Here is a 13,035-nt window from a genome sequence, read left to right as displayed (position 1 = left end):
TTCCACCAAAAATAAAAAGTTGAATAAAAGGTCTCGAGACAACTGAGAAAGAATTTAGATTGTGATAATTTTAATTTTTCAGAAGGTAAATGTTCTCAAAAACCAAACATCGATTTGTTCTTAAAGTTTTGGGAAGTAGTAGTTAAATCAGTGGCTAGTAAAGACAAAATCATACAACGTAGAACAACAGAAATCCTATCTAATGCTATTCAAGATTTTGAATTTGACATCTTCATACAGAGCTGAAATTCTTTAAGAAGCATCTTCCAAATGTTATCACAAAAATCATGTTCAGTGGATGCAATCTATAACTTGACAGAGTTTTTTTTAATTTTTAAAGCGAGGGTGCAGGGGGAAGTCAAACTTTTTTTCAAGTGTGTTTAAGAGTTTTAAGCAGAAAAAAACACGTTATTCAGGAAGAAGAGAGCGCCAACACTGCAGACCTCATCCTAAAACCAGCAAACACTGCATTTTTTACATCTAGAAATCCCTCTCCTCTCCCTGTCCTCACACACCTACATGATAAAAGAGAAAAAAACCAGGCTCCAATACAATAGATTGTAGTTAAATCTGAAGTAATGGGAACCCTTTCACTGTCCGAATCCTAGATAGTTTAGAGTTCAGCAAGCTGAAATGAAATGTCCTTAACAAAAACACAGCAAGTTGCCAATAACATGGATGACACCAAGCATTAAAATGAACAGTTTTTCCTTGCAGTCCATTTGCAGGCTGCCACTGAAATAGCAATTCATTCTCTATTCCTGCTTTCCCACACCCTCAGCCTACCAGTGGCTTAAAGCAGTCGGCACCACAAGATAAACTGGATCAGGCTGCTGATCAAACAGAGAACTATCCCACAGAAAAAGCTAGCTTGCTGATCTGAGCCACCACGTAGCCACAAGCTCACTAAAGGCAGATTATAATGGCAGAAGTGTTTAGAAAGGTGTAGGGGCAGGAAGTGATTTGGATTATCCCTTTGAGCATCAAACTGAAAGCCACTAAGGCACAGAAATAACAAATGCTTTTTGATACAGACTCCTTGCAACTAACACTATGCTACTTCAGAGAACTGCATCCAGCATGATTTGTGTTTTATTTATGAAATCACCTCCTGAGAACAGCAGTAACTCTGGGCCAGACAAATCAACCACAGCAGACACCTTTACTACATGATCAACCCTTCCATTTTAAGTATGGGATCTTTTAAAACACAAAGCCTTAGAACATTTGTACTGTGAAACTAATAAATTTCGTTTTCTGATCTTTATTTTGCAAATGTGTAGGATTAAAATACCTCAGCCCTATTCATTTTGTAAGGAATAAGTTTAAATGACATAATTTGCTAAACATTAATGTGATTCCTACAAGCCCCAGGTTGCTTCTTACCATTCCCTTTGTGCCGAAGGGACCCATCAGCATTTTCCAGTTTCTTTTCCCTAAAAGCTTCCGAAACAGTTAACTGCCAGCAACAGAATTGTGTTAATGACTTAACAGAAACTACATTAACAAATCATAAAGCAGATACTATGCCAATATTTTTTTTCTTTTCAGTGGATGGCAGGCTGTTTTCTATGTAACTCAGCTGCAAGTGTTTCCAGAGTACAGAACAGCATATCACTGAAACAGAAACCTTACTCAAACACCAACTCACATGAGTTTAAACACACAGTCCCAGGCTCTATTACCCCAACAGAGGATAATAAAAAAGCTGTAAACCTTGCCTGGACTACACAATTGTCAGCAAGACATTCTTGCTACCCTTGTGCTGGAAATGCCTTGGAGAGCTTGAATAAGTCTCTTATAAGGAACATCAGAAACTGAAGAAATCAATTACAAAAAGCCTTCCAAAGAAAAAATTAAAGTAACAATTCTACACTTGACAACATGTTTGACAGCATTTCAGAAGAGCAATTTTTTTGTTTGTTTACAACAGATAAAAATCAGAAAAACTAACTGGGCAAATTTCACCCACCTTCTCTATTAAAAACAAAACCAAAACAAACCACACAACACATCAAAAAACATTTACCTTCCTCACCATTACACAATCTACATAAAACAATCCACTTGGAAATGCTGTTATGAAACATATGTATCATGTCTCTTAAAATTGCTTAAAAAGAAATGTGGCATATCTTAATTTTGAAACACCTCATTAGTATTTCAAAGGGTTAACAGGTACAACTCTTGACACACTGTATTTCAACCAACCACTGTACTACAACCAACCACTGTACTACTTCATACTGTGTACAACGGGCACCGGAAAAAAACAGCTGAAAAATCCCACAAAATCCTGCAGCCTGAAAATCCTGTCTGTTCCTCCTCTGCCCTAGCCCATCATAGATATCTGTGAGAATAAAACTAGGAAGAACTTCTTACTTTCTAGTTGCTACTCCTGTCATTATTTTCAACAGTTCACACTACATGTTCTCATAAGGATGAATCTGAAAGTTTTGTACCTCTTTTTAATCCAGAATCTTACTTTAGCAAGATTTGCAAGAAAAATGCATGTTGATTTAAGCTAAAAAAGTAATTCATTGGAAAGTGCTTAGGATATCTCCCAATTAGAGCTCAGTATATTGACCAAAACCTGATTTTCAGCAGCGTGATTATTCTATGTCTAACAAGGTGAGCATATGACTAGAGAAACATTTTTTCTGCTTCATAATGAAATGTAGCATACAACACATTACTAAACCAAAGCAACAGTGATCTGGGAAGTCATTACTATACATGCACATTGAACAAAGACCTCAAGAAAAACAATACATTTGCAAACAACATAAAAATGAATGTTTAACTTCATTTACAGATTCTTTCTCATGGACTGTACTGCTGAAAGTTAAGATGAGCCATACCAAGGGGAGGAATAAACTCCACTCTTTGGTTTACAAAAAAGTGTTTCTGAAGAGGGGGACAATAATACGAGCGTTCTAAACCAGATCAAACCAACTACCAGCACGAATTGACTGCAAAGATACATTATTAATCATCCCACTCAAAGGTACATTATCAGTTAGCCCACTGTTTTAACGAAAAAAGGTTAGTACACTAGAAGTACCAAGTGTTCAAAGATTGCTTTAAGAAATACAATTCCAAAGTAAAAAGTTACAAGTAGCACTGCCAAGATGGTCCTGATCTTTCACTTACTACAATGCCTCATTTTAGCTTTCTATCTTTGTCTGCACTTGTAAATATGTTTTACCTTACTTGTCCAAAGGACAGCATGTAAGACTTTCTTTATGCATGCTGCAACTTCAATAATTTGACTCAAGGTATGAATTCACCCAGGCCAATTACGAGAAGCTATGGTATAGTCTAGCCGAGGTCCCCAACTATTATTAAAAGCAACATATTTAAGAAAATGCAAAACTATTCACCTTGCAATTAGCAAAATGAAAAGCTTTTTCTGATCTATAGCAAAACATTTCTCACAATTAATAATTTATTTTAAATCACAGTTTTCGGTAAAATGCAAAACCACTATTAAGTGTGTCAAAACCACAGAACCTCATTTCAGTTAAAGTAAAATGTAAAAAGCCCAGTGAACTCTGAAACCACTCCTTGGCATTAAGCAGTTCCCAGGGAATGACGGACACAAATATTGAAGGGTGCTCACGTAAACCAGTAAAACTACTTAGCATGCCACAGAGCCGTTCTCACAGAAATTTCACAAATTAATTTTTAAGGTCACTTATTACCATCTACCACTCTTCTCGCCCATCTTAATCAAAAGTTATGCCTTTATAGAAACGTGGTTCATGTAAAGCATCAGCTTATTTTAAATTCTTTGAAGTCTTCATATCCTGACAAAAGCAGACAAATAGTTGTATTCTTCCTTATCCCGCTCTTCAGCTTCTTCCACTCAGCTGACATACAAACCTGGATGCTTTTTTGCCCTCCAAGAGCTTCATGGGTGCCACTAACCTAACCCATTTCATTTCCACCTTACATACTCTGATAGCGTTCTCTCTTCTCTTTCCACACAAAAAAAAATTTGGGGTTTTAAAACCCAATTGTCACAATTATTGCACCATCTTCCCTCCTCTCAACATAAGCATACTATCTAGTCTGCCACAATTCCTCTCCTTTAAATCTATGCTAGACAGTCTTTAATTTTGGCCTTGATTCCTTGCACTGTGAAATCATTCATGTTCAGAGATGCTACTACCATACTGTCACCCCAAAGTTTCTAGTCTTTCTTACCCTCCCAACTCACACCATTAAAAAACTGACATTCCCCTAACTGCCTCCACCATTATGGAGTTTCTCCCACATTATTATCACTCTCAGATTTCCGGCTCTGCACTGTTTTGCTTTCCCTAATTATTAAGCTTGTAATACAGAAACTCATTCTCAGTATAAATAACAAAAAATTAACTCCTGCTTTCTCCAGATGTCTTCTCCTAAGGATTAGCTAAATTTAAACCTTGTGACTACATAGCGTCAAGTAAATTTCAACTTGTTGAAAATAAGCAACATACACAGCTTACACCCTCCGCACAACCTCCTTCTGAGTCTATTGCTCCATAATAGTCCAGGCAGCAGTCCGGCTGTCATCTTTCACAAAATCACAGCACAATAGAGGTTGGAAGGCACCTCTGGAGGTTAGCTACTCCAACCCTATGGCTCAAAGTGGAGTTAACTGGAGTAGGTTGCTCAGGACCATCCAGTCAGTCTTTCCTATCTCCAAGGATGGAGCATCCAAAAATCTCTCTGGAAAGCCTGTTCCAGTGTTTGACCATGAAAGCCTTCCTTTGTTTAAAACAAGAGTCCTTCACTAGAATGAGGCTTGTTGCCTCCCATCCTGTCACTTGGCACCACTAAGGAGAGTCTTGGCCCTGTCTTTCTCATCTCTCTCCACTCCCTCAAAAATCATGTATTTACTCACATTGATGGGATTGCCCCCCACAAGCCTTCTTCAGGCTGAACAGTCTCAGCTGTCAGCCCCTCCTTTTATGTCAGATGCTGCAGTCCCACCATCTCTGTAGCCCTAAGCCAGATCCATGCCTCTTACACCAATAAGCCTAAAACTGTGCACTGCACCCCAGACATAGCCTTACTGTGTTGCATAGAGGGGAAGGATCACCTCCCTCAACCTGCCAGCAATGCAACCCAGGATGCTTGTCGCTTTCTTTGCCACCACAGGCACATTGCTGTTCACAGTTAAATTGGCATCTATCAGCACTTCCAGGTTCTTTTCTGCCAAGCTGCTTTCTAGTCACTCAGTCCCCAGCCTGTGCTGATGTGTGGAGCTATTCCCATCAGATGCAGGACTCAGCATTTTCCTTGGTTAAGTTTCATGAAGCTCTTGTCAGACCATTTCTCCAGCCTGTCCAGGTCCCTCTGAACAGCAACACACTCATGTGGTATATCAGCCACTCCTCTCAGTTCTGTATCATGAACAAACTTGCTGCTATGTCCCATCCTCCAGGCCATTAATGAAGATGTCAAACACTACTGGTCCCAACACTGACCCAAATGATTTTGTGCATCTTGAGTTTAGCACCCCTTCAGTGGCCTCCCTCTTCTATCACAAGCTACCACTATCCTATCTATGCACCATGCATACAGCAAACTGCTGAAATTTGGTCCAGCTTTGAGCAGGGGGTTGGAACTGAACCTCCAAGAGGCATTTCCAGCCTGAAGCAATCTGCTTTCCTTCACAATGCTGGAAAACTGACTCTCACCCCTGCCTCTAACAGATTGCTAATACAGATCATGAGGTTGCACTATTCCCTGTTCCACACATGCAAGATCACAGACAACAATCTATTGTTAAAGCTACCAACATTTTACCATCAAGCTTATCATCGGCTGTGTAACTGGAATAATTATTTACCCTGAAGTAGACAACCTACCTGGAAGACTTCAGTGTAAGTGGTTCAAGCTCAATAAAGATTCAACTAAGGAATGAAGACAAACCCAAACACAGGCACAGCATTCTGCACATGCTAGATGTCTTCCAGCCACTGCATGGAGAAGCTCTAGTACAATCACACTTCTCAGTTTTCTGCTTGATTATCAACAAGAGGGAAGGGTCTCTCTAATCTCAGAAACAAGTATTTGCATTATCTCCAGAGTTTATTGAAATATTCATCCACTTGTGCCTGGTAACACTTGACAGTAATGGGCAAGTTCTCTAAAGACCAACTTTTAAACCAGATCTACACCACACACCCTCCAGGCTCCTGTCTGTGACAAGACTGCCTCTGAAGCACTTCCACAAGCCAAAGAAAATGCAACCCTATGATGGCAAAGTGAATGACTACCACGGCTCTTAACAGCTATTTTAGCCAATCTATTGCCAGACACTCTGACAGTGGAAAATATAAGACAGCTCAAAGGAAGACACAGCCCCATCAACAAGCAAAATGTCGAAAGGAGATGATAGAATACAAGCAGACAGGCCAGAGAACTGAGCAGGGTAAGCCTGGTCACAAATCATGGACTGAGCAGCAAGGGAGGAACAAAGAGGAAAACAAGCTGACAAGACAATCAAATACTGCCAAAAGAAATAGAATTATTTTTTTAAGACTCAAAGGTCACAATTATTATACAGTAATAATTATTAATCAAAATATCTAAATGACTTCAAATAACAAAAAAGAAGTCAAACATTGGCTATACGGGGTTTTTTATCTAGGTTTCAAAGCCACATTTAGAAAGCTCTTCAGTCCTGCAGAAGTACTTCAGGAAACTTGAGTTTTATGCATCTGTGCAAACTGAATTTCCTCCACGTGTGCATATGCATTACGCTAAGTCTATTAATTGCTTCTAGTTACATTCAGGTGTTTTATTACATTTATATGTATCTGAAGGTCTCAGGTTTCACGCACAGACAAGGCACAATGGGCCCAATTGTCCAAATGCCAACATGAATGCGGAATTCATTATTTCTTCATTGACTAGTGTAACTTACAGACAAAATTATTTTAAAGAGGTAAATACAATAAGTTTATCAATTAAATGACATGCACTACCCTTCCCACTTATACCTGGGAACTTAGAACAACCCCAGTGTCAACTGACTGTAGATGCTTCCAAGAAAGTAAGTTATTTACAGTAAGTGCTACATTTAGATTGCCACCAACAACTGTTACAAGAACAATGGAGACTCAAAACCAGAACACGACTCCATGAGTCTGGTTTTGTGGACCAGGCAAATAAAGCAGCAAGATGTAAACATATTAAGAGATTTACCAAACATTTCCTAGGAACTCTGTGGCTGTGTTGAGTGCAAGTCAAAGACTGAATTTTACTTCCTTAACTTATAAGCCATTCTATTGCCTCTCCTCAGTCCCAGAATAAATTTGCAATACACATCTCTACTTCATGTTCAAATTGAAATAATCATCAGCAACTAAATTTGAGTTATTCAAAGAAAAATAAAATATAAACTCAATAATTCATTTTTAGACTAAAGCCTGAAGACATAGTAAGGAAACTGAGATAAGATTGATTATGCTTAAATAAAGTATTTTCTAGGTTCTGTAGGCTTCACTTGCCAGCTTTATTTTAGAAAGAGGCACATGTTCAGAAAGCTCTTATTATTAAACTAGAACCACCTATTTTGAAATACAATTAAATCAGCAAATCCACTGCCACAGCTCTTGCCAGCTAGTGATTCAGAACTAGATCTGTTAGAGTATCATAAAGCCCAAGAAAAGAGCTCTAGTTGTGGGGTGTGAGAAATTTTTTTTGCCTTTTTTTTGGTGTTTTTTGTTTGTTTGGGGTTTTGCGGGGGGTTTTGTGGGTTTTTGTTTGGTTTTACTTTTTCTGTGATTTCTTAAGAGCTCTATTCTGCTCTTTATATATCCTTAGAATGGAAGTTAGTAAGAATCATTACATAATTATTTTAGTAGACTGCTACAATATCAATATATACTCCTCAGTTCCCTCAACAACACTTTAGCCAATACTATCAATCTTTTTCCGTTATTAGCACATCATACCCACGGTCTTCCATTTCAGATACAGCTATACATTTGGCTTTAGTTCTCAAAAGTTCATTTTAGATATCCACACAACTACACAATTTCAGATGGTTTCAGAGTCAGTATATCAAATAATGTCCAACACTGAATTCTTCCTACTAGATCAACTGGTGGCTGAACACCCTATATACAAGCAAGAAAGGGTCTTAGTCAAGGTCCCAAGCTGGGTATAAAGGACAGCAGTTCCAACAAGTCAAATACAACAGCCTTGCTATGTATAGCAACACATGCAAACTGCACTAAAAACCTGCTATTTGCTCCATGACTCTGTATCACTTAGAGAGCACCAAACCAAGACCCATTTCATAATCACATACATTAGACAATTTATAAAGACTGGCCTTTTCACTTAACAGTGTGGCTATTTGCCTTTCATTGCTTCAGCCCACCTGTTTATTTTAAAGGAGTATTAAATCAACCCATCCTACTACACTTATTTATAAATCAAAACCACTCAAAGTGGGGAAGGCAGTAGGGAAAGAGGTGGCAAGAACCAGATTCTGCAAATGCAGTCTGGAAGAACAGATATTCTTCCTCAACCAAGACCTTGTATGGTACCTTAGACATCCCAAACTTACATCTTTTAAAGCAATTACAGCTCAAACCAACACAGCTGAAATTCTGTCATGACCTTAACTGACAACTGCTGACAGCACTTCAAGACAAAAAAGCTTACTTTCTTGAATAATCCCATTTATCTACTTAATTCACATATATTCCAAGTACTTTGCCAAATCAAACATCTAAAATACTAGTGGGGAACAACAGGAGGAGGACTGCCTCGGCCACAACAGCTTTGCTGACATGTTTCAACATTATCTTAGTGCTCCAGTCGCACAGATCAGCCCTTCCAACTCACCAGTTCGGCATTGCTAGATGCAGTGCAGATCAAGGACAAACAGCCCCTACTGCAATGACTTTAAAAAATAGTAAGCCAACAACACTGTCCACAAAAAGAAAACAGGAAGACTAATTAGTTTCATCTTCTTCACTTCCTGTAACAGGTGCAATGTTAATACTACATCCTCCCACTGACATCAAAAGGAGTTTCCATCTATAAGTGAAGACCCCTTCATACCTCAGTGGTCTAGGAAAGGGTGCAGTGCGCTGTGCCTGCTGTCCAGGGCAAAAGAGTCTCTATGAGATGAGAGGCACTAATGACAATTCCAGCCACCAGAATTTTCAGGCCATGGCATTAACAATCATCTATCTGGGGTCCCTTCCCCATAAATGCACTCCAGCAGTTGACACCAACACAGTTGGTTACCTCCTTCTGCTAATTCCCTTCACAGCGGTGTCTTGCTTGCAGGACAAGGCCCTTCTTCCACATATCGTTCCACTAGACAAGCCCACAGCTCTCCTCCCTTGTGCAGGGCAGTGCTCACAAGTGGCACAGGCTCCAAACTCACCAGAGCAATGCGCTCTTCAGCCATCAGCTATATCTCACCAGCTTCAGTTTCCCAGCGCCACCACAGCCACTGCAAGGATGGCTGCTGTAGGTGTCCAGCATCTCTTGAATTTCACTGCAAGCAAAGGGCAGCTGTGTAGTCACACTATGGGGAGCACTGGTCCCATTTCCACAGATCTGCCAAATCACTGTAACTGGGGCAGCTCCAACACAACAACATGCCAACCCAGCACAGCTGCAATTTGGTGACTTCAGTGCTACCAGCTGCTGAGCTCCGACCAAGGGCCACCTTTTCGCAGTAAACACTACACTGAGCTGTTACCACCAAACCATTACTCTGACAAAGACAGTCAGCTCCCGGCTCTGAACCTGCTGAGACAGTAACTTGAGAGCCCTACTGGAAGCACACTTTTCTCCTGGGTCTCACAGGTTGGGACAAGATCACCCCAATTCTTATCTATCCCCTTCGCAACTGGCAAGTTTTCCACCTGTTAACATATTGCTTGGATTAACTCACTCATATATATTTGTAACACAAATTCCCAATTTAAAAAAAAAAAAAAAGTCACACCATGGCAAGTACATCAGCCCCCAGCCACACCAGGTCCAGCTGTTGCCCACATTCCCACATACTGTCACTGGTAAAAAGAGTCTCAACTCAAGGAATTCTACTTAAATTATTGCCAATTAACAGCCAATTAGTTACCAATTTGAGTATTGAAAAAAAATACAAACAAACAACCTTTTAGGGAAGCAGCATTTGTCCTCCTTCCCCAGCACCAGCTTCAGTCAGAGACCTTTCCTCCCCACCTTTCTGTCTGAACTGCTCTTGTTTCCACTGCTCCTTACACTCAGTTCTTTCCAAGTCCTTCAGCAACGCAATACAGGAGGCGAGGGTCAGTGCGTAATGGTTTTTCTGACATGTTTCTTACTCATTTTCTCCACTGCCAGTTGCTTCTTAACTGTTCCTCCACTCTAGCAGGTGTACGTGCTCCGGAGTGACCTACCTACAGGCCACGACTCCTTTGGCAGTCTCTGCCCCAGTACGTGTCTGCTATGGGCTGCAGTCTCCTCACAGGTGGGTCACCCACTGGCTGCAGTCCCTCAGAGTGTCTCTACCCCAGCATGGGTTGCCCACAGGTCAGTCCCTTCAGGGGTTACATGTACTTGCTCTGGCATGGCCTACCTGCAGCCCACAGTTCACCCAGGCGTGTCCCTGCTCCCACTTGCAGCCTCCACAGGAGGTAGTCCCTTTGAGGGTCGTAGCTCCTGCAGCGTGCACTGCCTGACAACGTCCCCTTCCTCTGGTTCTCCTCTCATGTCTCTTAGTATATCTCATCCTTTTTCCTCCTGTTTATCCTCTCACACATCTTCCCCTGTATCTCCCGCACCTCACAGCTGCCACTCTTCCTTAAAGATTTATGAGCAGCAACATCACACACACTCATCTGATAGATTGAGGTTTCAGCATGAAATGGGCTGTTTTCATCAGCCTCAAAGCAGTCCAGAATCAGCTGTGCCCATGGTAGTCCATGTTCTCTTCCCCTACCATGCAGCTCACCGGTTCTGAAATCCTGCCATTTGTGCCCAAGACAACCCATACAGTCAGTTTTCAAGAAAGAAGTTAATTACTCCAGTAAATATAAGATCTAAAGGCAACTGAACTACCGTACAGAAAGATGATTAGAGCTTATAAGTGATTTCACATAAAAAAGAACAAGGCAACCATAACCAAAGGTAGCAAAAGCAATTCTCTAGCATTCACGAATTCAAGAGGAGCTTTGCCTTCAACAAGGGCTGAGGCTTATCACAGATACCTATCAGATGCATGTGGAATGGCAAGAAAGGAGAACAGATAAGCACAAGTAAAGCAAACAGAAATTCAGATATTTTCTAATCCCTTTTAGCGATGCAACAGTGGCCTTTTATTTAAGAGCATAAGAACGTGGTCTTCACAGAAAGAGGGGTGTGTTCTTAATCCTTTCCCCACATACCCACAGATAATTCCTCTGCCAAGCTCAAGCAGGAAACTGCTTTGTTTGTTGGCCACTAAAACACAAACACTCCTCACAAAATCCTAAAGCATTTTTTCTTTGGAGTTATCCAAGAAGGGTCTGGACACACCACGTATATTTTTACTAGTCCTACCATTATTTCTCAAAAAGAAAAAAGCGTACTTATAGCTAAAATTCTGTCTGGTCAGCACAGGGTACTGCGCTACTTCGGTTGTTCTACTGTACACTCACCGCACAGTCAAAAAGCACACGCTTTATAACTGCTGCTCACATTTGTCTCTCACCATCAGCAGAAAAGCCTGGCTGTACAGGTGTATCAGCACACAGCAAAACCCGAGCCTTCCCTACCAGCGCTGAGGCAAAGGAACAAAGATCACGGTGCAAAAGCAGGCGGCAGAAACCTGCGGAGAGCGGGTTTTACCCGAAGGCCGATACCAGCTGTGCCCTCGCAACCGCCGGCCCGACCGACCCCGGGGTCGCTCCGGGCCTCACGCCGGCGGCCGCCCGACACAGGCGGCGGCCGGCTCCAGCACGCCGGCCCTCAGGTGAGACCCGCCGGCCCCGGGGCAGGGGAAGGGAGGCGGTAGGCCCCCCGTGCCGGACACCCGCGGGGAGAGGAGGGGAAGAGGTGCTGCCGGCCCGCGGGGGAGGCGGCGCGGTGGAGGGGGACGAGGCCGCTGCCCGTCTCCTCAGCAGCGCGGCCGCTCTGGGCGCGACGGCGGGCGGGTGGGGCGGAGGGGGTGAGGGAACAACGCCGGCGCCATGTGCCCCCTTCCCCCGGCCCGCGCTTACGTGTAGATGATGGACATGAAGTGCATGAGCCAGAGCACGACGAAGAGGATAAACCCGAAGATGGCGAGTCCCGTCAGGGCCAGAGCCAACACCGCCATCGCCGGGGCGCGGCGGCCCAAGCAGGAGCTGGCGGTGGAGCGGGAGCGAAGCGAGGGAAGGCGGCTGGGCGGCCTGTCGGCTTGTGGAGCGGCGGCTGTCGCGGGCGGGGTCCCGAGCTGCCGCTTCTGCTCTGCCGGCCTCCGCGCCGCCAACCGTTCGCGCACTGACGAGCCGGCGGCCCGGCCTGCCCGCCCGCTGCCTGCCGGCGCCCGCCCCCTGCTCGCGGCTGCGCCTGGAAAGGCGGGGTGTGGAGTCACGGGGCTGGCGCTGCTGGCGGGCGGGCGGGCGGTTAAATCCGTTACCGCGCCTCCGCTGCTCCGGGCGCAGGGCCGGGCCCGGCCCGGCCCGGCCTCGCTCCTCTCCGTGCCGCTGGCTGCGTGACCTTGCGGTGTCCCCCTCGGGCCGGCGGCACCGGGCGGCTGCAGAGGGCGGGCGGGAGCGGAGCCGGGGGCCGCGGTGGCGGGCGGGGTGCGGCCCGGAGGCCGCCACCGGACAGGGGTGCGGGAGCGGTGCGGCCGCACGCTCCGTGTCCTCCAGCTTTGCTGGTGGCTTTTAAAAACGCTGCTTGCCCCGGCAAGTCCTTGTCGCCACCGCTGGGGAGACCACAGCACTTCACCTGCAGAAGCGGGTGGGCTGACAGGGCTGCATAGCCTTTTTTATCAGGCTGGACGTGAAGAAATTTTTTACAGTGAGGGTGGTGAAACCCCGGCCCAGGTTGCCC

At 43.8% G+C, this 13,035-nt stretch overlaps 1 protein-coding gene across 2 annotated transcripts in view; it reads right to left on the bottom strand.

Moving 5' to 3' along the window:
- UGCG (UDP-glucose ceramide glucosyltransferase) overlaps positions 1-12,466 on the bottom strand; it is a 31,796-nt gene extending 19,330 nt beyond the window's left edge. For both annotated transcript variants that reach the window (XM_065656405.1, XM_065656406.1), the window contains exon 1: positions 12,216-12,466. In XM_065656405.1, coding sequence (XP_065512477.1) covers positions 12,216-12,313 — 98 coding nt within the window. In that variant the 5' untranslated portion in view covers positions 12,314-12,466. The remainder of the gene's footprint in view (positions 1-12,215) is intronic.
- Between the last annotated feature and the right edge of the window lie 569 nt (positions 12,467-13,035).

The sequence above is a fragment of the Caloenas nicobarica genome, chromosome Z (genome assembly GCF_036013445.1).
Source record: "Caloenas nicobarica isolate bCalNic1 chromosome Z, bCalNic1.hap1, whole genome shotgun sequence".
Lineage (NCBI taxonomy): Eukaryota > Metazoa > Chordata > Aves > Columbiformes > Columbidae > Caloenas > Caloenas nicobarica.
The sequence above is the reverse complement of the archived record's forward strand: the minus strand, read 5'-3'. Positions and strand labels throughout refer to the sequence as shown.